This window comes from Oculina patagonica, chromosome 1, assembly GCF_052425735.1.
Source record: "Oculina patagonica isolate OP01 chromosome 1, crgOcupat, whole genome shotgun sequence".
NCBI lineage: Eukaryota > Metazoa > Cnidaria > Anthozoa > Scleractinia > Oculinidae > Oculina > Oculina patagonica.
In genome coordinates, this window is record NC_135758.1 from 38,428,510 (window position 1) to 38,442,206 (window position 13,697).

The following is a 13,697-nucleotide window of genomic DNA, read 5'->3' on the forward strand; positions in this document are numbered from 1 at the left end:
GATGTGTGATATCCTGCCACAAGGTCTTTAAAGACTGTTACCGATTTTGACCAATTCCTTAAGTTTAATAACCGGGGGGGGGGGGGGTCTCTTTGGGGGGTTTTTTTGTTTTTTTTTATTTGTATTTTTGGGGGCGCCCCCCCAAAAGTTTAATAATAAAGGAGTAGAACAGCAAAAACTGTCAGTCAATCAATCAATCAATCAATTTATTAATGTCATGGCGCGGGATGAGGTTGCCCTCTCTATCCGAGCCAGAGACTCAAGTTAAAGCGAATGACAATAATTAAAATAGAGAATAAAAACAATGGGAACTAGCAAGAGAAAATAACTAGTATGTCAAAGTTCCAATGATCCCATAATCAAACGTTTCTCAGGTTCCTTTCACGACAACAGCTAAGATGTTACTCCTCACCTGAAAAGAACTTGCAGAGCCTCGAGAAGATTTCGAAAGTTATTATCAGAGTTGATTTCTGTCTCATCGTTCAATGCGATTTTCCCAAAAAGCTGAAAAATAAAAGAGAAAATCATTTGAAGAATAACAATATGGTTGTGCGGATGTACTAGATGCTTCACTGAAGGCGGTTTATTCCAAACTATTCAAACTAAAGGAACCGTGTCACGGATTTTAGCCAAATTTAGGCAGGGGAAAATAACCATCAAATTTGGCGAAATATAAAAATAACCTCTTAAAACAATGAAGAAACATTTCAATAACAATAGCGACGAAGATTGAAACGGATTGCAATATGGAGTTTTGAAATGTTGTTCGGCTGAACAGTATTCAAAGTTAATCTCGTTTTCTTGTATCTTTAATTATAAAATAACGCCCGAGAAACCTAACTCAGCCGTAACACAGTCCCTTTAACAGAAAATCGAATAAAAAGGAGCTTAAGGTTTTTCCGTCTCCTAGTTTTCACTGTGACTTCTCCCAAATTGGCAGCAGAAAATGAGAAAACGCGCTTTTGAACAGCTACAATAAAATCCGGTTAGCATTAGCCAGCCTTCATTTCTTCAATTTTAGAGTAAGAGAAAGAAATTCATTGTATTTTTCTCAAGACAGCTTAGACATGCACCGGCAATCAAGTATGAATTGAGTAAACGTGAAGACTTCGGCTCACCTGCATCCCTATGACGGCATACATGAAGAACATCAGCATGATAAGAAGAGTGACGTAAGGAAGAGCCTGTTGGCATGGAAACAAGAAACTCAGCCTTTTTAACCCAGTTTCACCGCACCAAATACCAAAAGACGAACTCATATTACAATCAAATCGGATGTTCTCCAACTTTGCGATGTTGCGGCGCAATGTCCCCATATTGATTTCATACTTTGCTCGAGCAACTTTCAATAAATTTGCTCTAGCAAGTTACCAAGGTCCGTTTGAGTTTTGTCAAATTCCGGTTTTCATTTTTCTTTTATTAAATGATTAAATAACATTTCTGAGTCAAAAAGGAAGAAAATAATTGCCCATGGTCGACTGTTTAACAACGTAGTGCGAAAAAATAGCGAGAGGATAGGTTAATCGAGATAGGTTAAAAACGCCAAACTGCGGATCGCGCTTCAAAGTTGAAAAACGTAAACGGCAACTTGTGGGCAAATTTTAATTTTGAAGTGCGATTGAAAAGCCTGCAATTGTTTAATTGAAAAATGCACTCTTCGAGACTGTCTCTGCACAAACAACAACAACTAACATGTATGTTTTACCTTAAAAGATTGAAGAAATGTCCACAAGAGTATTCTGATTGTATAGCCTCGTCGAAGAAGTTTGATGAGTCTTGCCGCACGAAATAAACGAAACATGCTAGGATCAATTCCAATGCCGAGCGTGTTGCCCTACGGAAAAATAGTGAATAATTTCAGGTTACTATTAAATGAAGGCTTTTTGAAATACATTGCTTTTTGGAAGCTGACACAATTAATAAGCTGCGATCAGTAGACCATCATACTATTAAGGAGCCTGAGAGAAGCAGCTACAGATACCGGGATAAGCTCCAGAAGTGTTGGCTACTCTAGCTGGGCGTAGACGTAACCTTTTTTTTATTTGTTTGTGCAAATGCAACATATCAGTTTCGTTAGAAACTAATCCCATGGTCTACACCTGGGTGGAGGGAGGCACTGTGAGAGTTACGTGTCTTGCCCAAGAACACAACACAATGACGGGCCCCGGCCAGGGCTCAAACCCGAGCCACTAAGCACGAAGTCAAGCGCGCAAACCATTAGGCCTCTACGCCTCGCGTTGCGGAGAATGTCGACTGTTTATAGTGACTAATTTAAACTTGATTTCGAAACGTCAGTCGCCAAAAGACAGGCTTTCTCAAGGCGACTCTCCCCCGAATGATCGCGCGCTCTTGGCAAATTAGTGGTGTATACACCTGATTGAAGAATTGTTGACCCATGAAAAGCATAAACCATGAACGATGCGACCAAAATGTTTACCGGAAAATCGGAAAAAATAATCGTCATCTGTGACAGAATAAACACTACAATAAGACAGGTTGCATAAATCTTGCTCTTAAGGCTCTCAAAGAAATAAAATGTCTTGATTATCAAAAAAAGGAATATTAAAAAGCTTACAAAACTGTCCACCAAGAATACCATTGGGTCATATCGTTCATGGCTTATGCTTTTCACAGGGTCAACATTTCTTCGATTAGGTATATCTTTATCATGTATGATACCTGCTCCGTTTCTTTAACAAATCTGTCGACAACAGTAACGATGACGTCAAGCAGGCCTCCCAAAACAACAATGAAGTCAAAGATGTTCCAGTAGTCTCGAAAATAATTCTAAACGGAAAGGAAATCAAAAAATAGTTACTTTTGTTTCTCCTAGCCTTTTATGTTCTAAGATGCGATCAATACTAAATTTCTTCCTGCTATGAACTTATTCTAAAACACAACTCAGGAGAACTGTAAAACACTCGTATATCGCCCGGAGCGCTCCATCAAATTCTCTTTTGCCCTTGAGCCCTATTTTTTGTGGACCGGGGCCCTGGAGCCCCGCTTTGGTGAAGCTGGAGCCCTGGAGCCCTAAACCCTTTTGGGACCCTGAACAGTCAGCTGACGAGAATACAACAAACTCTCTACTAGAAAAAAAAACTGTTTTGATTTAGCACTGAAGTGTCTCAAACTCGACTTTAAATAAAATGCACAGGATTATGAGAGGACAAGAGAGGCTTGGATGGTTTGTTGGTCTGCTTGGAGCTAACTAACAAAAGACCCCTCTTCCCACAAACCAGTCCTTGCTTTGAGGAATCTTCGGTGACTGAGTCCAAAGGATTCCTAAAACTCGAGCTCAGTAACCTAAAGCAAGACGTCCCACATAATACTGATCGAACAAAACTAACCAGTCTGAGAGCGATAAACTTGAGTCCAGCTTCAATCACATAGAGAGCAGTAAAGGCCATGTTCAGATACATGAGGATGTCTGTAAAATATTGGTCTTGTTTGTAGTGCTGCAGCGAACAGAAAAGAACAAGTGTTAGTTAGAAAGTGCACTATCCGTTGGTCGCGCAACGTTCTTCGGGAGCCCTTGTGTGACTGAAGAATACCCATTCTCGTCCCCATAGCCCTTTCGTTTCTCTTAGCCGGCTGGGCCTTGGCATGAGAGAACAAAGGGCTCTGGGGACATAGGATTGATTGGCTGTTTAGAACAAAGAATTCCTAAACGGAAGTCAAAAACGTCACGACTCTCTCATACATTCTTTTGAAACATCATGACTGCATACACGAGGACCCGAAGTCCTAGAATCTAGGACTGGAAATACTGTGTCCCCAGAGCCCTTCGTTTTCGCCTGCAAAGGCCCAGCCGGCTAGGAGAAACGAAAGGGCTATGGGGACGAGAATGAAGAAACCTCAAAATAATTTTTTTAGAAGATAGGAAAATCCCAAAGCACAAATAGTAAACCGAAAATAAACAAGGAGGGCTACGACTAACGAATAGTTTGATGGATTACGAACGGCATGTTTGTATGATTGCAGCAAAGGACTTCCAGAAACAAACTACACAACATTGATATGGGGAAGGGGGGTGGGGAGGGGATAAACAGGTATTGTATTGCAATAAAAGGGGGCTAAAAATGACAATGGTCGCTTTCACAATAGAAGACGGACAAATCGTCTAGACGGACCAGTTGTCTGACGATTTGTTTGTCTAGTGTGAATTTAAGACGACTTTTAGACGACTTGTCCGTCTAGACGGCCAAATCGACAGACAAATTCAGACGACTTGAATGTCAAAATCGGCGTCCAGTTTTCAGGCTAAGACGATTTGTTCGTCTTTAGTGTGAAAACGGTCAACGTGTCAACACCTTTGACACTTCGTCGTTGTTTGTCTTTGACACGTTGTCGTTTTGTCGTTGTCGTTGGCTTTTTTTTTTGGGGGGGGGGGGTGGGGGGGTGGGGGCAGGGGTTGATCCCGGGCAGTAAAACTGGTATTTAGTTTTGCATGAAGTCTGCGAAAAACTCACCTGAGACATCAGAACGACCGTGTTGAGAGCAATCAACACCAAAATAAATGTGTCAAACGGTTTTGACGTAACCACGACCCAGATCTTGTACTGCAGACTCTTGTGGTCAGTTGGCATGTATCGCTGCGCAGGCTTAGCAGTCAGTGCAAACTGAATGCAATCACGCTATTTAAAAAAATACACGTGAAATTATTATACTTTTAAATCAAGTGAAAAAATCTCTTATTTACTTATATACCCATTACCTTAAGATTTGTAAAAATAGGTTTTGAAGAGGAAGAGTGCTTTTAAGTTACGTATCAAGTTGTTGGCCAACAGACGCGGTTACAGATAAACCTAAAAATATTTAAACTTTAACGGAATTCCAAAACACTCTACGACGTAGCCCTATGAAGCCCCTCGGAGCGCCTCAAAAACAAGATTTCCATTTACAGTCAACTCTCGTTATAGCATACACGCTCGGGCCGTCGTTTAGTGTCCGTTATAGCTAGAGTCCGTAATAGCAAGAGTCATTTCCAGTCAAACGTCTTTCGCCGGGGATCTGGATTTTGTCCGGACACTTGCTATTACGGACAAAATCCAGATCCCCGGCGAAAGAGGTTTGACTGGAAATGACTCTCGCTATTACGGACTCTAGCTATAACGGACACTAAACGACGGCCCGAGCGTGTACGCTATAACGAGAGTTGACTGTAGCAAGTGTCCGGAATAGCGGGGTGTCCGCAAGGCAAGAGTTGACTGTATATTTGTGAAATCCTCAATATCAGATTGTGCATATGTCGTGGTTCAATTTTCCCTTGGTACAACTTGGTATTTCTTCGTTCTGGTGTATGGTTATATATGATAATAAATATATCAAAACAAAGGAAATACCAGATTGTATCAAAGGTAAAACTGAACGACAACATGCCGACGAAAAAAAATGGTAAAGGTAAAATTCTTCGCACTTATGTAACAACTAATGTACCTAACGTTTTGAAGAATTGTTTCGAGACAAAGTAACGAAGAACGTTTTTTAATTCTGTAGTTAACTGTGCAGAAATTTTCCGAAGGCCGCGGTTATAATTAATTGAAAATAGCTACATGCAAGAAGGACTACCTGACAACTCTTTCTTTTCGTAAATTGTTTCTATATAATTTATTATTGCGCTCACACGTAGGATCTGAGGAGAAGGCTACAGTACTTTTCAGTGGTACAAACATGACGTATAAAACTACTAAACACATTCTCTCTAGGGAGGGGATAGATAGTTTGTTTACCTGGTTCCTGTCAAGCTCACAACTGGCAATCTCTCTCTCACCCTCCGTCTGGAAAGTAAGGATGATCAAAGCCACGAAGATGTTGAGAAAGAAGAACGAGAACACCACAACAAAGCTGATGTAATAAAGTGCGTAACCCGGACTGTAGTTCGGGATCGGACCATAATCTTCTTTTGTTGTAGCCATTGTTGTCTGCATAGCACTATAGAAAGTGAAAGAAGAAAACGGGTTATTTAGCCAGGGTATTCAACCAGGTTTTATTGAATAACGGGGAGAATTCTCGCGCGCTTATTGGTCGAAAGTTATGGTCGATGCGAGTTTATATAATAACCTGAATTCTACGCGCATTTTGATTGGTTCTTACTTATGATCTATTAGAGTACAGACACATATATGACGTCACGCGGTGGTGTGACTCTTGCGCGTGATCAGAGTTCATAGTCCAAATCAGAGTTAACGTTTACAGATTTGAACAACTTTCCAAATCGGAATAAAGGTTAGTTTTTTTATTGACTTTCAATTTACCATTTTTCTGTTTATTTAATCGGTTTAACAGTGCTTCGTGGTTACGGAAACTTTATCGTGAAATGAAAACAACTTAGCTCACGGATAGCGGCATTGCTCACACTGAAGTGTACTGAAGTCTTGTGTTATTATATAAAACAAATAGATTCCATTTTTTCGTGGGTCTGTTCAGTTATAGATCACAGAAGACGTCAAAATGTGGTATGGACATCAGTGACCCACTCGCCTAGCGGCTCGTGGGCCACTTTTCTGTTTATACCACATTTTGACGTCATCTGTGATCTATAACTGAACAGACGCACGGAAAATGGAATCTATTTGTTAAATAGAACCATGAAAATGACGTAAACTGTCATTGTGTAACACAAATCGACCAAATTTCCCCATGGTTGGTCTACACTCTTGAAGACCATAAAAAATGACGACGTAAAACCCCAAAACTTTGCAGAGAAACCACTCGCCTCGCCTTGAGTTTTGAACATTTTATGACGTCATTTCTATGGTCCCGTCGCGCGCATGTCAGCTAATCGTTAGTGTGCGCTTCCAAACACACAACATGTTTTAACGTTCTATGTACGATGCTGAAACCTTTTCCAAGTTAGTTTGGGTCGTCTCAACAACCTCAAACACTACGCAATGGCCTTCCGGCCTTCCCTTTATTAAGCAGTAAGGTATTATAAATATAAAATTCCACGTACCTGGGCCAGCCTTCACCAGTTGACGAAGTGTACAGAGTCAGAAACGCTTTAAATACGTTATCAAAGTTCAGTTGTTTTGTTTTCCAAGTCCGGTCTTCTACCTAACAATGACAACAAATAAACTAACCCGTCAACCATTTCAAACACAATTCTTTTTTTGTTGTTGCAAAAAGAGCAAACTTGTATGATTTGGAAGGTTCATTCAACACAACCAGAGGCGTGGCGGACTTGTAATAAGCGTAAAATAAACTGCCATACATAATAGAAAAAAGGAGAACCCAGCCAAGGGCCCCCCCCCGGTCCCGTTTCTTTTTCCCAAAAACAAAACCCCCCGCCGGGCCCCCCCCCCCCCCCCCGGCCCCCGCCCCCCCCCCCCCCCCCCCAAAAAAAAAAAATAGCTAATAATGTGGGCATGCACATTAGCCACAAAATGTTAACAAAACGCACCTTGATAACTTTTGCTTGTTGACTGACTACTTCAAACTTGAAATACTGCCCTCTGCAAATAAATGAACAATAAGTGATTCCAAACACTGGTGATTTACATGACACAGAAATATAGTCACCACTCCGATCCGGTCGCGAAAGATCTTAATTTCCCTCGCGCCACCAAAGTACAACAATTTAAAAAGCCTAAAGCCTAGGAAAATAACGGCTTTCATTATCGAGTTCGCCTATGCGCGGCAAAAATTGACGAATTTTGTACTGACGTGAAGTATATGAAATAATTCATATTTCAACAACTGCGGATAGATGGAAAGTTAAGAAGTGTTCCTCGCAGTAAAATTACAATAAAAGAAATTGCAAAGAAAGAAGACTGAAAAAAGTTTAGAGCTTTAGCAGGATTTGAACCCGTGACCTCCGCGATACCGGTGCGATGCTCTACCAACTGAGCTATGAAGCCACACTTTGGGAGCGAGGTCAATTGTGAGTTCCAATTGACCTTGCTCCCAATGTGTGGCTTCATAGCTCAGTTGGCTAGAATAACGGTGATCTGGAGATCCTGTGGTCAAAGATTTGTTTTTACTCCCAGCGGTAGTCCAGAGGTGTTTTCAAACTATTAAATTCCACCACTCTCGCATACACCATATTGTATGAGGGCTACTCGGCTTATCCACTCTGTGCTAGCATCACAGTGGTGCTAATTACACTACCCCACCCCACTGCCCCAAACATAAGTGTTGTGTTGTCTTACTTGCATTCTGCCTCCGTCAACTTTGACTCGTCGGTACAATACTGAAACTTTCCATTGAAAAGTTGTACGCCCATTACAGCAAAGATGAAGAGAAAAAGCCCCGTAATCATCAAGATGTTAGCCACGTTCTTTACCGAGTACCACATGCAACGAAACACAGCCTGAAAGAAAACAGCCAACAAAAACTCAACTGACGACACTATGATATATTTTTATTGTATTTATATTTAGTATTAGTGTAGATTTGTTTTTTTTCTTTTTTTTTTTTTTTTTGTTAGTTTTTTTTTTATATAATTTTTTTTTTTTTACAGACTGGGAGAGAGAACTTTACCGAGGTAAAATCTGCCTTGCCCCAGAAGAGAACTGGACAGGAGGCGCGGTTACCTAATGGTTAGCACGCTGACTCCGGGACGAGCAGTCCTGGTTCGAACCGTGCCCGGGGTCATTGTGTTGTGTTCTTGGGCAAGACACTTTACCCTCATACCCTCTCTCATCCAGGGGGGAGTAATAGTCGCTTTATGCTACAGAAAGTGGAGCTAAGCTCCGGCCTGATAGGCGACCAGACTCGAATGCAGACTTTGAAAGAAAACTTTCTCTACGTTCTTGAAAAGGCATGGAGGGAAAACGATGCGGATCGAAAAGAAATATATTTTGGAAATTAAATGTAACTTTTCACATTTTATTTTCCTCGTCTGTCAATGAGACGGATGACGAGAATTAAAAAGTAAACCTAATCACTTATAATACATCAGTTAATTCAGGAATGCCCATCCCCCCGGGAAAATCTCTGGGCAATGCTATTTTTTTAAAAGATCGAAATCTAGAAGATTTCCCGGGTAAGGGAAGAGTGAACCGTCCAAATGCTGCATGTGTGATCAAAGAAAAAGGCTTTTTTATATATATTGAGAAACGTTGTGGAAAAAAGATTTGTTTGTTGTTTTTTATTTTTTTCGCACAACAAGAGTCACATGGCATGGCAAAAAGCGTTAATTTAGTTTTTGGAGTAACAGTTTTCATGTTTGGTAAAGGTACATACCTGTAATTTCTTAATTTTGTGTACGCCTTTAAATGGTCTTAGCACACGAAATACTCGGAGTGCTTTGACCAAAGAGCGGCCATTGCCAGAGGTGTCCGTTTGTCTGAAAAAAAGATAGCAATAGAGGGGTTTTTGATAGAAATCACTTGTGTTTGTTGTTCTTCTGTGTTTCATAAACTCGCAAGGCGCGCGCCAACCAATCACATGCTGTTTTTTACCCCCAACCAATCAGGAGCACTAACTAAATCCGTGGTTTCCCGCGCTTTTTACGCGCTTGAGCCGGGTGCACAGTTTTTGCTTGGAGCTCTAATTGTCTCACGCTGTTCATTCTTTTCGTTGTGATCGATGTTATCAATTGGTTTTACAATGTTCATGAGAGGACACTTAGCCGTGTTCTATTGGAAACCGCGAATCTGATTGGTTCTCTCGCTGTTTTCTATTCACTGATAGCACACGATCGTTGCTCTAAAGAGGGAAAATTATCCTTGATTATTGGCTTAAAAATACATAGAAAACTCGGCCCCGTAGTCTAATCACTAATTAGTGGACTACACAAGGGCACTCTTTCGATTTTTTTCTTAAATAATTAACTCCCTTTTCACTATTCACCCACCTACAATGAATTAATGTTAATTATACTTACTCTAAAATAAGAGAAGCCATGTTGAAAGACACTACAAGAGCATCAATAACATTCCACCAATCACGGAAATAGGCGCCTTTATGAAGAATGATGCCGACGTCCACAATCTGAGCCCAAGGAAATTTCAACATCAGTACAGCGGTTTATAACAAGTAAAAGAACTACTACATGTACTACAACGCGAGAAGAGAACATCAAATTTTAAAAATATGTTGCGTGAAAAACCTTTAATGCTGTTGTTCATAACCCGTCTGAATCTTACCCAAAGGTAACTTTCAACACTTTTAAACAGATATGCAGTAGACAATGCTATAAATAAAACACAAATAATATGTGCACGAAGCAATCTATGTTCTTAAAACGTAGACCTTACCTTAACAATGACTTCTAGGGCAAATATTGCTGTGAAAACATAGTCGAAATACATCAGGACCTATAAACAAAACCAAAGAAGGCAACAGTCAATAATTATGTAACGATTTTATTTTACAGCATGGTCAAAACCTACATTCACCTTCGGTAGAGAATGGTACCTAAATTACAGTTTTTCTTTCCCTTGTCTATAATCCAACTTAACCTCCCCGTCTAGCCCATATAAGGCTCCCACCTGGTCCTTTGTACATGGTCGAGACATGAATATTACGGTCGGGGGAATAAGTGCCAGTGTTGACAAATCTTCGTTGAAGCACTCGAAAAATTTCTGAATTATTTCATCCAATCAAAAACTTGCGCGAGCGCTCACGAGTACTCAGAAAGCCGTCGCGCGTGTAAAAACGTCATGTTGCCTAACAACTTCTGGGTCGAAAACCGCTGGCTCAGTCACTTCTCGGAGAAGTGATGTCTCATCATTTAAACATTTCTTTTTTTTTTTTAATAAATTTTTTTTTTTTTTTTTTTTTTTTTTTTTTTTTTTTTTGCCATCAACTGGCAACTTGTTTCCCCAACTGATTAATATGAGTGCCAGGAGACTCAAAAAACATTAAGTTGGAGAAACGGGACGACGTCTTTCGCAAAGAAAAACACCAGTCCCTATCGCAAATTAAGTGCTGCATTGAGATTACCTCGTTCCTTTTGGAATGATCGTGTAGCGGATCCTCGATGGCAATTGTAATACTACTGAGCATAATGATGACGAGCATGAAGTTGTCAAAATGTCGCAAATTTACGATCCGGTGACACAGCCGTCGAAATCTGTAACAACAGTACAGAAAAATTCGGAGAAAAGACAAATTAAAACATCCGATTACATCACGTATCACTGTAGGGACTCTTTAGGGTGGCTTTTCTTAATAAACTGCCATGAATTAATTACTTAATTGATTAATTAGTTCTGGCCAATCACAACAAAAGGAAGTACGACAATGAACCAATTGGAGCCCCCTCCCTCCCCCCCCCCCCCCCCCGAAGTAAAATACAGACACAACAAAGCAAAGTGCGGGAAAAACATACGTAAACCAAGTCATTTGCTATGATTGGTTTGAGTTTTGAACCAGTTGCACAAAAGTAAAACCAAGCAAGCACATCGCTACTTTTAAGTGGTAATCGAAAACTGCTGTGAAATGCTCGTGTTTGATCTTATCTTTTTATTTATTCGAGCTTAAAAAAAAACTGAAAAATGTTTTTTTTTTACAGATTAAGGTAAAAAAAAAATTGGTCCCCACAGATAAATGAAACTTTCGAGTGCCAGGGGATTGTTTTATGTCTTCTGATCTGGTTCAGTAAAAATATCAAAGAACCCGTACAAAATTGCAATGTACTGCAAAGATCTGATTTCTTACAGTGAAATTTAAATAAATGGGAATTTACAGTGGCATCTTAAAAAGGCTTCTTGAACCCACTGATTCCATATCAAATTGGAATTTAGTAGTGTTGGTTTTTGTGGAGGCAGGAAAACCGGAAAACCCGAAGAAAAACCTCGGAGCAAGGACGAGAACCAACCAACAACGGTCCTCCTGTCACGTATAGTTGTCACAAATGTCAGATGTCCGCATGTCAGGTGTCACATGTAGTAATATCGCATGACTAAAACCTCACCTGTTCTCTGGGCTAAATATGAACATGGTGTTGGTTTTAATAATTGGTTTCTTTTTGCGAGATGGCCGCCGGCGTTTGCCAAACCGACCGCCGGTCTTCAGCATTTTCATGAAATTCCTGCGTGACACTGGTTGATCATCTTCATCTGCAAGAAAGATTAATGTTACGTGAAAATATGTCACGCAACAGGTCTGTTACAGTAGTTCACTGGCTGCTACAACAAACCTAAATTTTAGGATGCAAAAGTCATTGCACAAAGTATTCCGTACTACAGTGCGTGATATAAGTTAACATATAGTGTCATTTTATAACTTCTGGGTTGTCACGCTCGAGACATACTGTGAAACGCCTATTATAAGCCGCTATATTACGCTAACTTAAGCCACATTTATGTCGTGACCTCCTTATGTCACAGTACGTTGTATTAAGATGTCTTGCGTCACGATATGTAGTCTCAAGTAACGTTACATCACGCAACATTGCGCGACTTTGTGGTGTGACATTCTTACGTTACACACACACCTTCATCATCCTCTTCTTCCCGTTCCGTATCTCCATTTGCTTCGTTCTTTCCTCTCCTCATCCTCCTTACCCGACGTGTTCTGTCACCTCCCTCATTCCGTGCCCCTGGGGTTTCCCCGGGCTCCGCTGCGTCCGTCCCGTTTCTGTCCTCTGCCTTCTCATAGACACTTGCTTCTCGAATGTATGTCTTGATCTTCCTTCTCAGGGACTAAAAACAGCGAAATATTTAAAAAAAAAACACCCAAAATTAAGACACAATCCACCCAGTTTAGCTTAATTAAGTTTTTGTCCCTTAGATTATCTTGAATTTTTACGTAACCATTGTAATTATAAAAGTTGTCAATTTGTAAGTAAATTATATCGTTTAAGCTTAAAATATTCGAGTTACTGTAGTTACGCCAGCGCTTGATTTCAATGCTCCTTGGTGCTTCGCGGTGAAACTGATTGATTGATTGATTGATTGATTGATTGCTCGCTTGCTTGATTGCTTGATTCTCACGTCAGCATGACTAGAATCGCGAGCTCAGTTAGTTCTTTGAGACAAGATAAACATATGACCAACTACTGTGCAACGGCGAATGTAGTAATTTTGTAGATATCGAGTATTTTCCTGTTCGTTGCGTTTGATTTTTTTCTCGTAAACTACCCGCCACAACTCACCGAAGACATAGGCACGTTAGTTTCTCCATTCTCCACGGTCGTGCTATAAATAAGAGAAAATACTGATTAACTTTTAATCGATAACGTATTGTGGGAAAGAAATGCTCTGGAGATAAATCACAATTGATTAAGAATAAGTTAGCAATTACCTAGGTCGAGAAGCTGAACTGTAAAAAGAAAAAATACACAAGAAAATTAAAGAAGAAAGAAAGACATTATTATTATTATTATTGTTATGTTCCTTACGTAATGTTTGCTTAAAGTCCTTACACAGGTAGCCCAAGCTCCTAAAGGAGCCGTCAACATATAGACCACATACGACATTGCGTAATAACGTTATTATAAGGGTTTGTATGGGAATATAACGATCGTAAAAAATAATTCAAAATAGAGGAAAAATATCCAATAAAATTCACTTAACTATCCTCTTCTGTCTATATCTTGTGTTTCTATGCCGTTTGGAGGCGATTTGAAGCCATTTCAGTGGGTTTTAGGTTCGCTGGTTTCCTATCATTTAAGGGTTTGTATGGGAATATAACGATCGTAAAAAATAATTCAAAATAAAGGGGAAAATATCCGATAAAATCGACTTACCTATCCTCTTCTATGCAAATCTTTTGTTTCTATGCCGTTTGGGGGCGTTTTGAAGCGATTC

General features: G+C 40.1%; 1 protein-coding gene across 4 annotated transcripts in view; it reads right to left on the reverse strand.

Moving 5' to 3' along the window:
* The window catches only part of LOC144629442 (voltage-dependent L-type calcium channel subunit alpha-1D-like), a 54,975-nt gene that overhangs the window by 14,798 nt on the left and 26,480 nt on the right, over positions 1-13,697 (reverse strand). For 3 of the 4 annotated variants that reach the window (XM_078487650.1, XM_078487657.1, XM_078487669.1), the window contains 18 exons: positions 13,192-13,209; positions 13,043-13,085; positions 12,383-12,590; positions 11,861-12,005; positions 10,888-11,017; positions 10,200-10,259; positions 9,827-9,933; positions 9,184-9,286; positions 8,148-8,308; positions 7,400-7,451; positions 6,953-7,053; positions 5,730-5,931; positions 4,470-4,634; positions 3,348-3,455; positions 2,680-2,787; positions 1,706-1,834; positions 1,119-1,184; positions 413-504 (listed from right to left, as the gene is read on the reverse strand). In XM_078487650.1, the coding sequence (XP_078343776.1) occupies positions 413-504; positions 1,119-1,184; positions 1,706-1,834; positions 2,680-2,787; positions 3,348-3,455; positions 4,470-4,634; positions 5,730-5,931; positions 6,953-7,053; positions 7,400-7,451; positions 8,148-8,308; positions 9,184-9,286; positions 9,827-9,933; positions 10,200-10,259; positions 10,888-11,017; positions 11,861-12,005; positions 12,383-12,590; positions 13,043-13,085; positions 13,192-13,209 (1,998 nt within the window). The remainder of the gene's footprint in view (positions 1-412; positions 505-1,118; positions 1,185-1,705; positions 1,835-2,679; positions 2,788-3,347; positions 3,456-4,469; positions 4,635-5,729; positions 5,932-6,952; positions 7,054-7,399; positions 7,452-8,147; positions 8,309-9,183; positions 9,287-9,826; positions 9,934-10,199; positions 10,260-10,887; positions 11,018-11,860; positions 12,006-12,382; positions 12,591-13,042; positions 13,086-13,191; positions 13,210-13,697) is intronic. The other variant, XM_078487662.1, reaches the window with a different exon arrangement.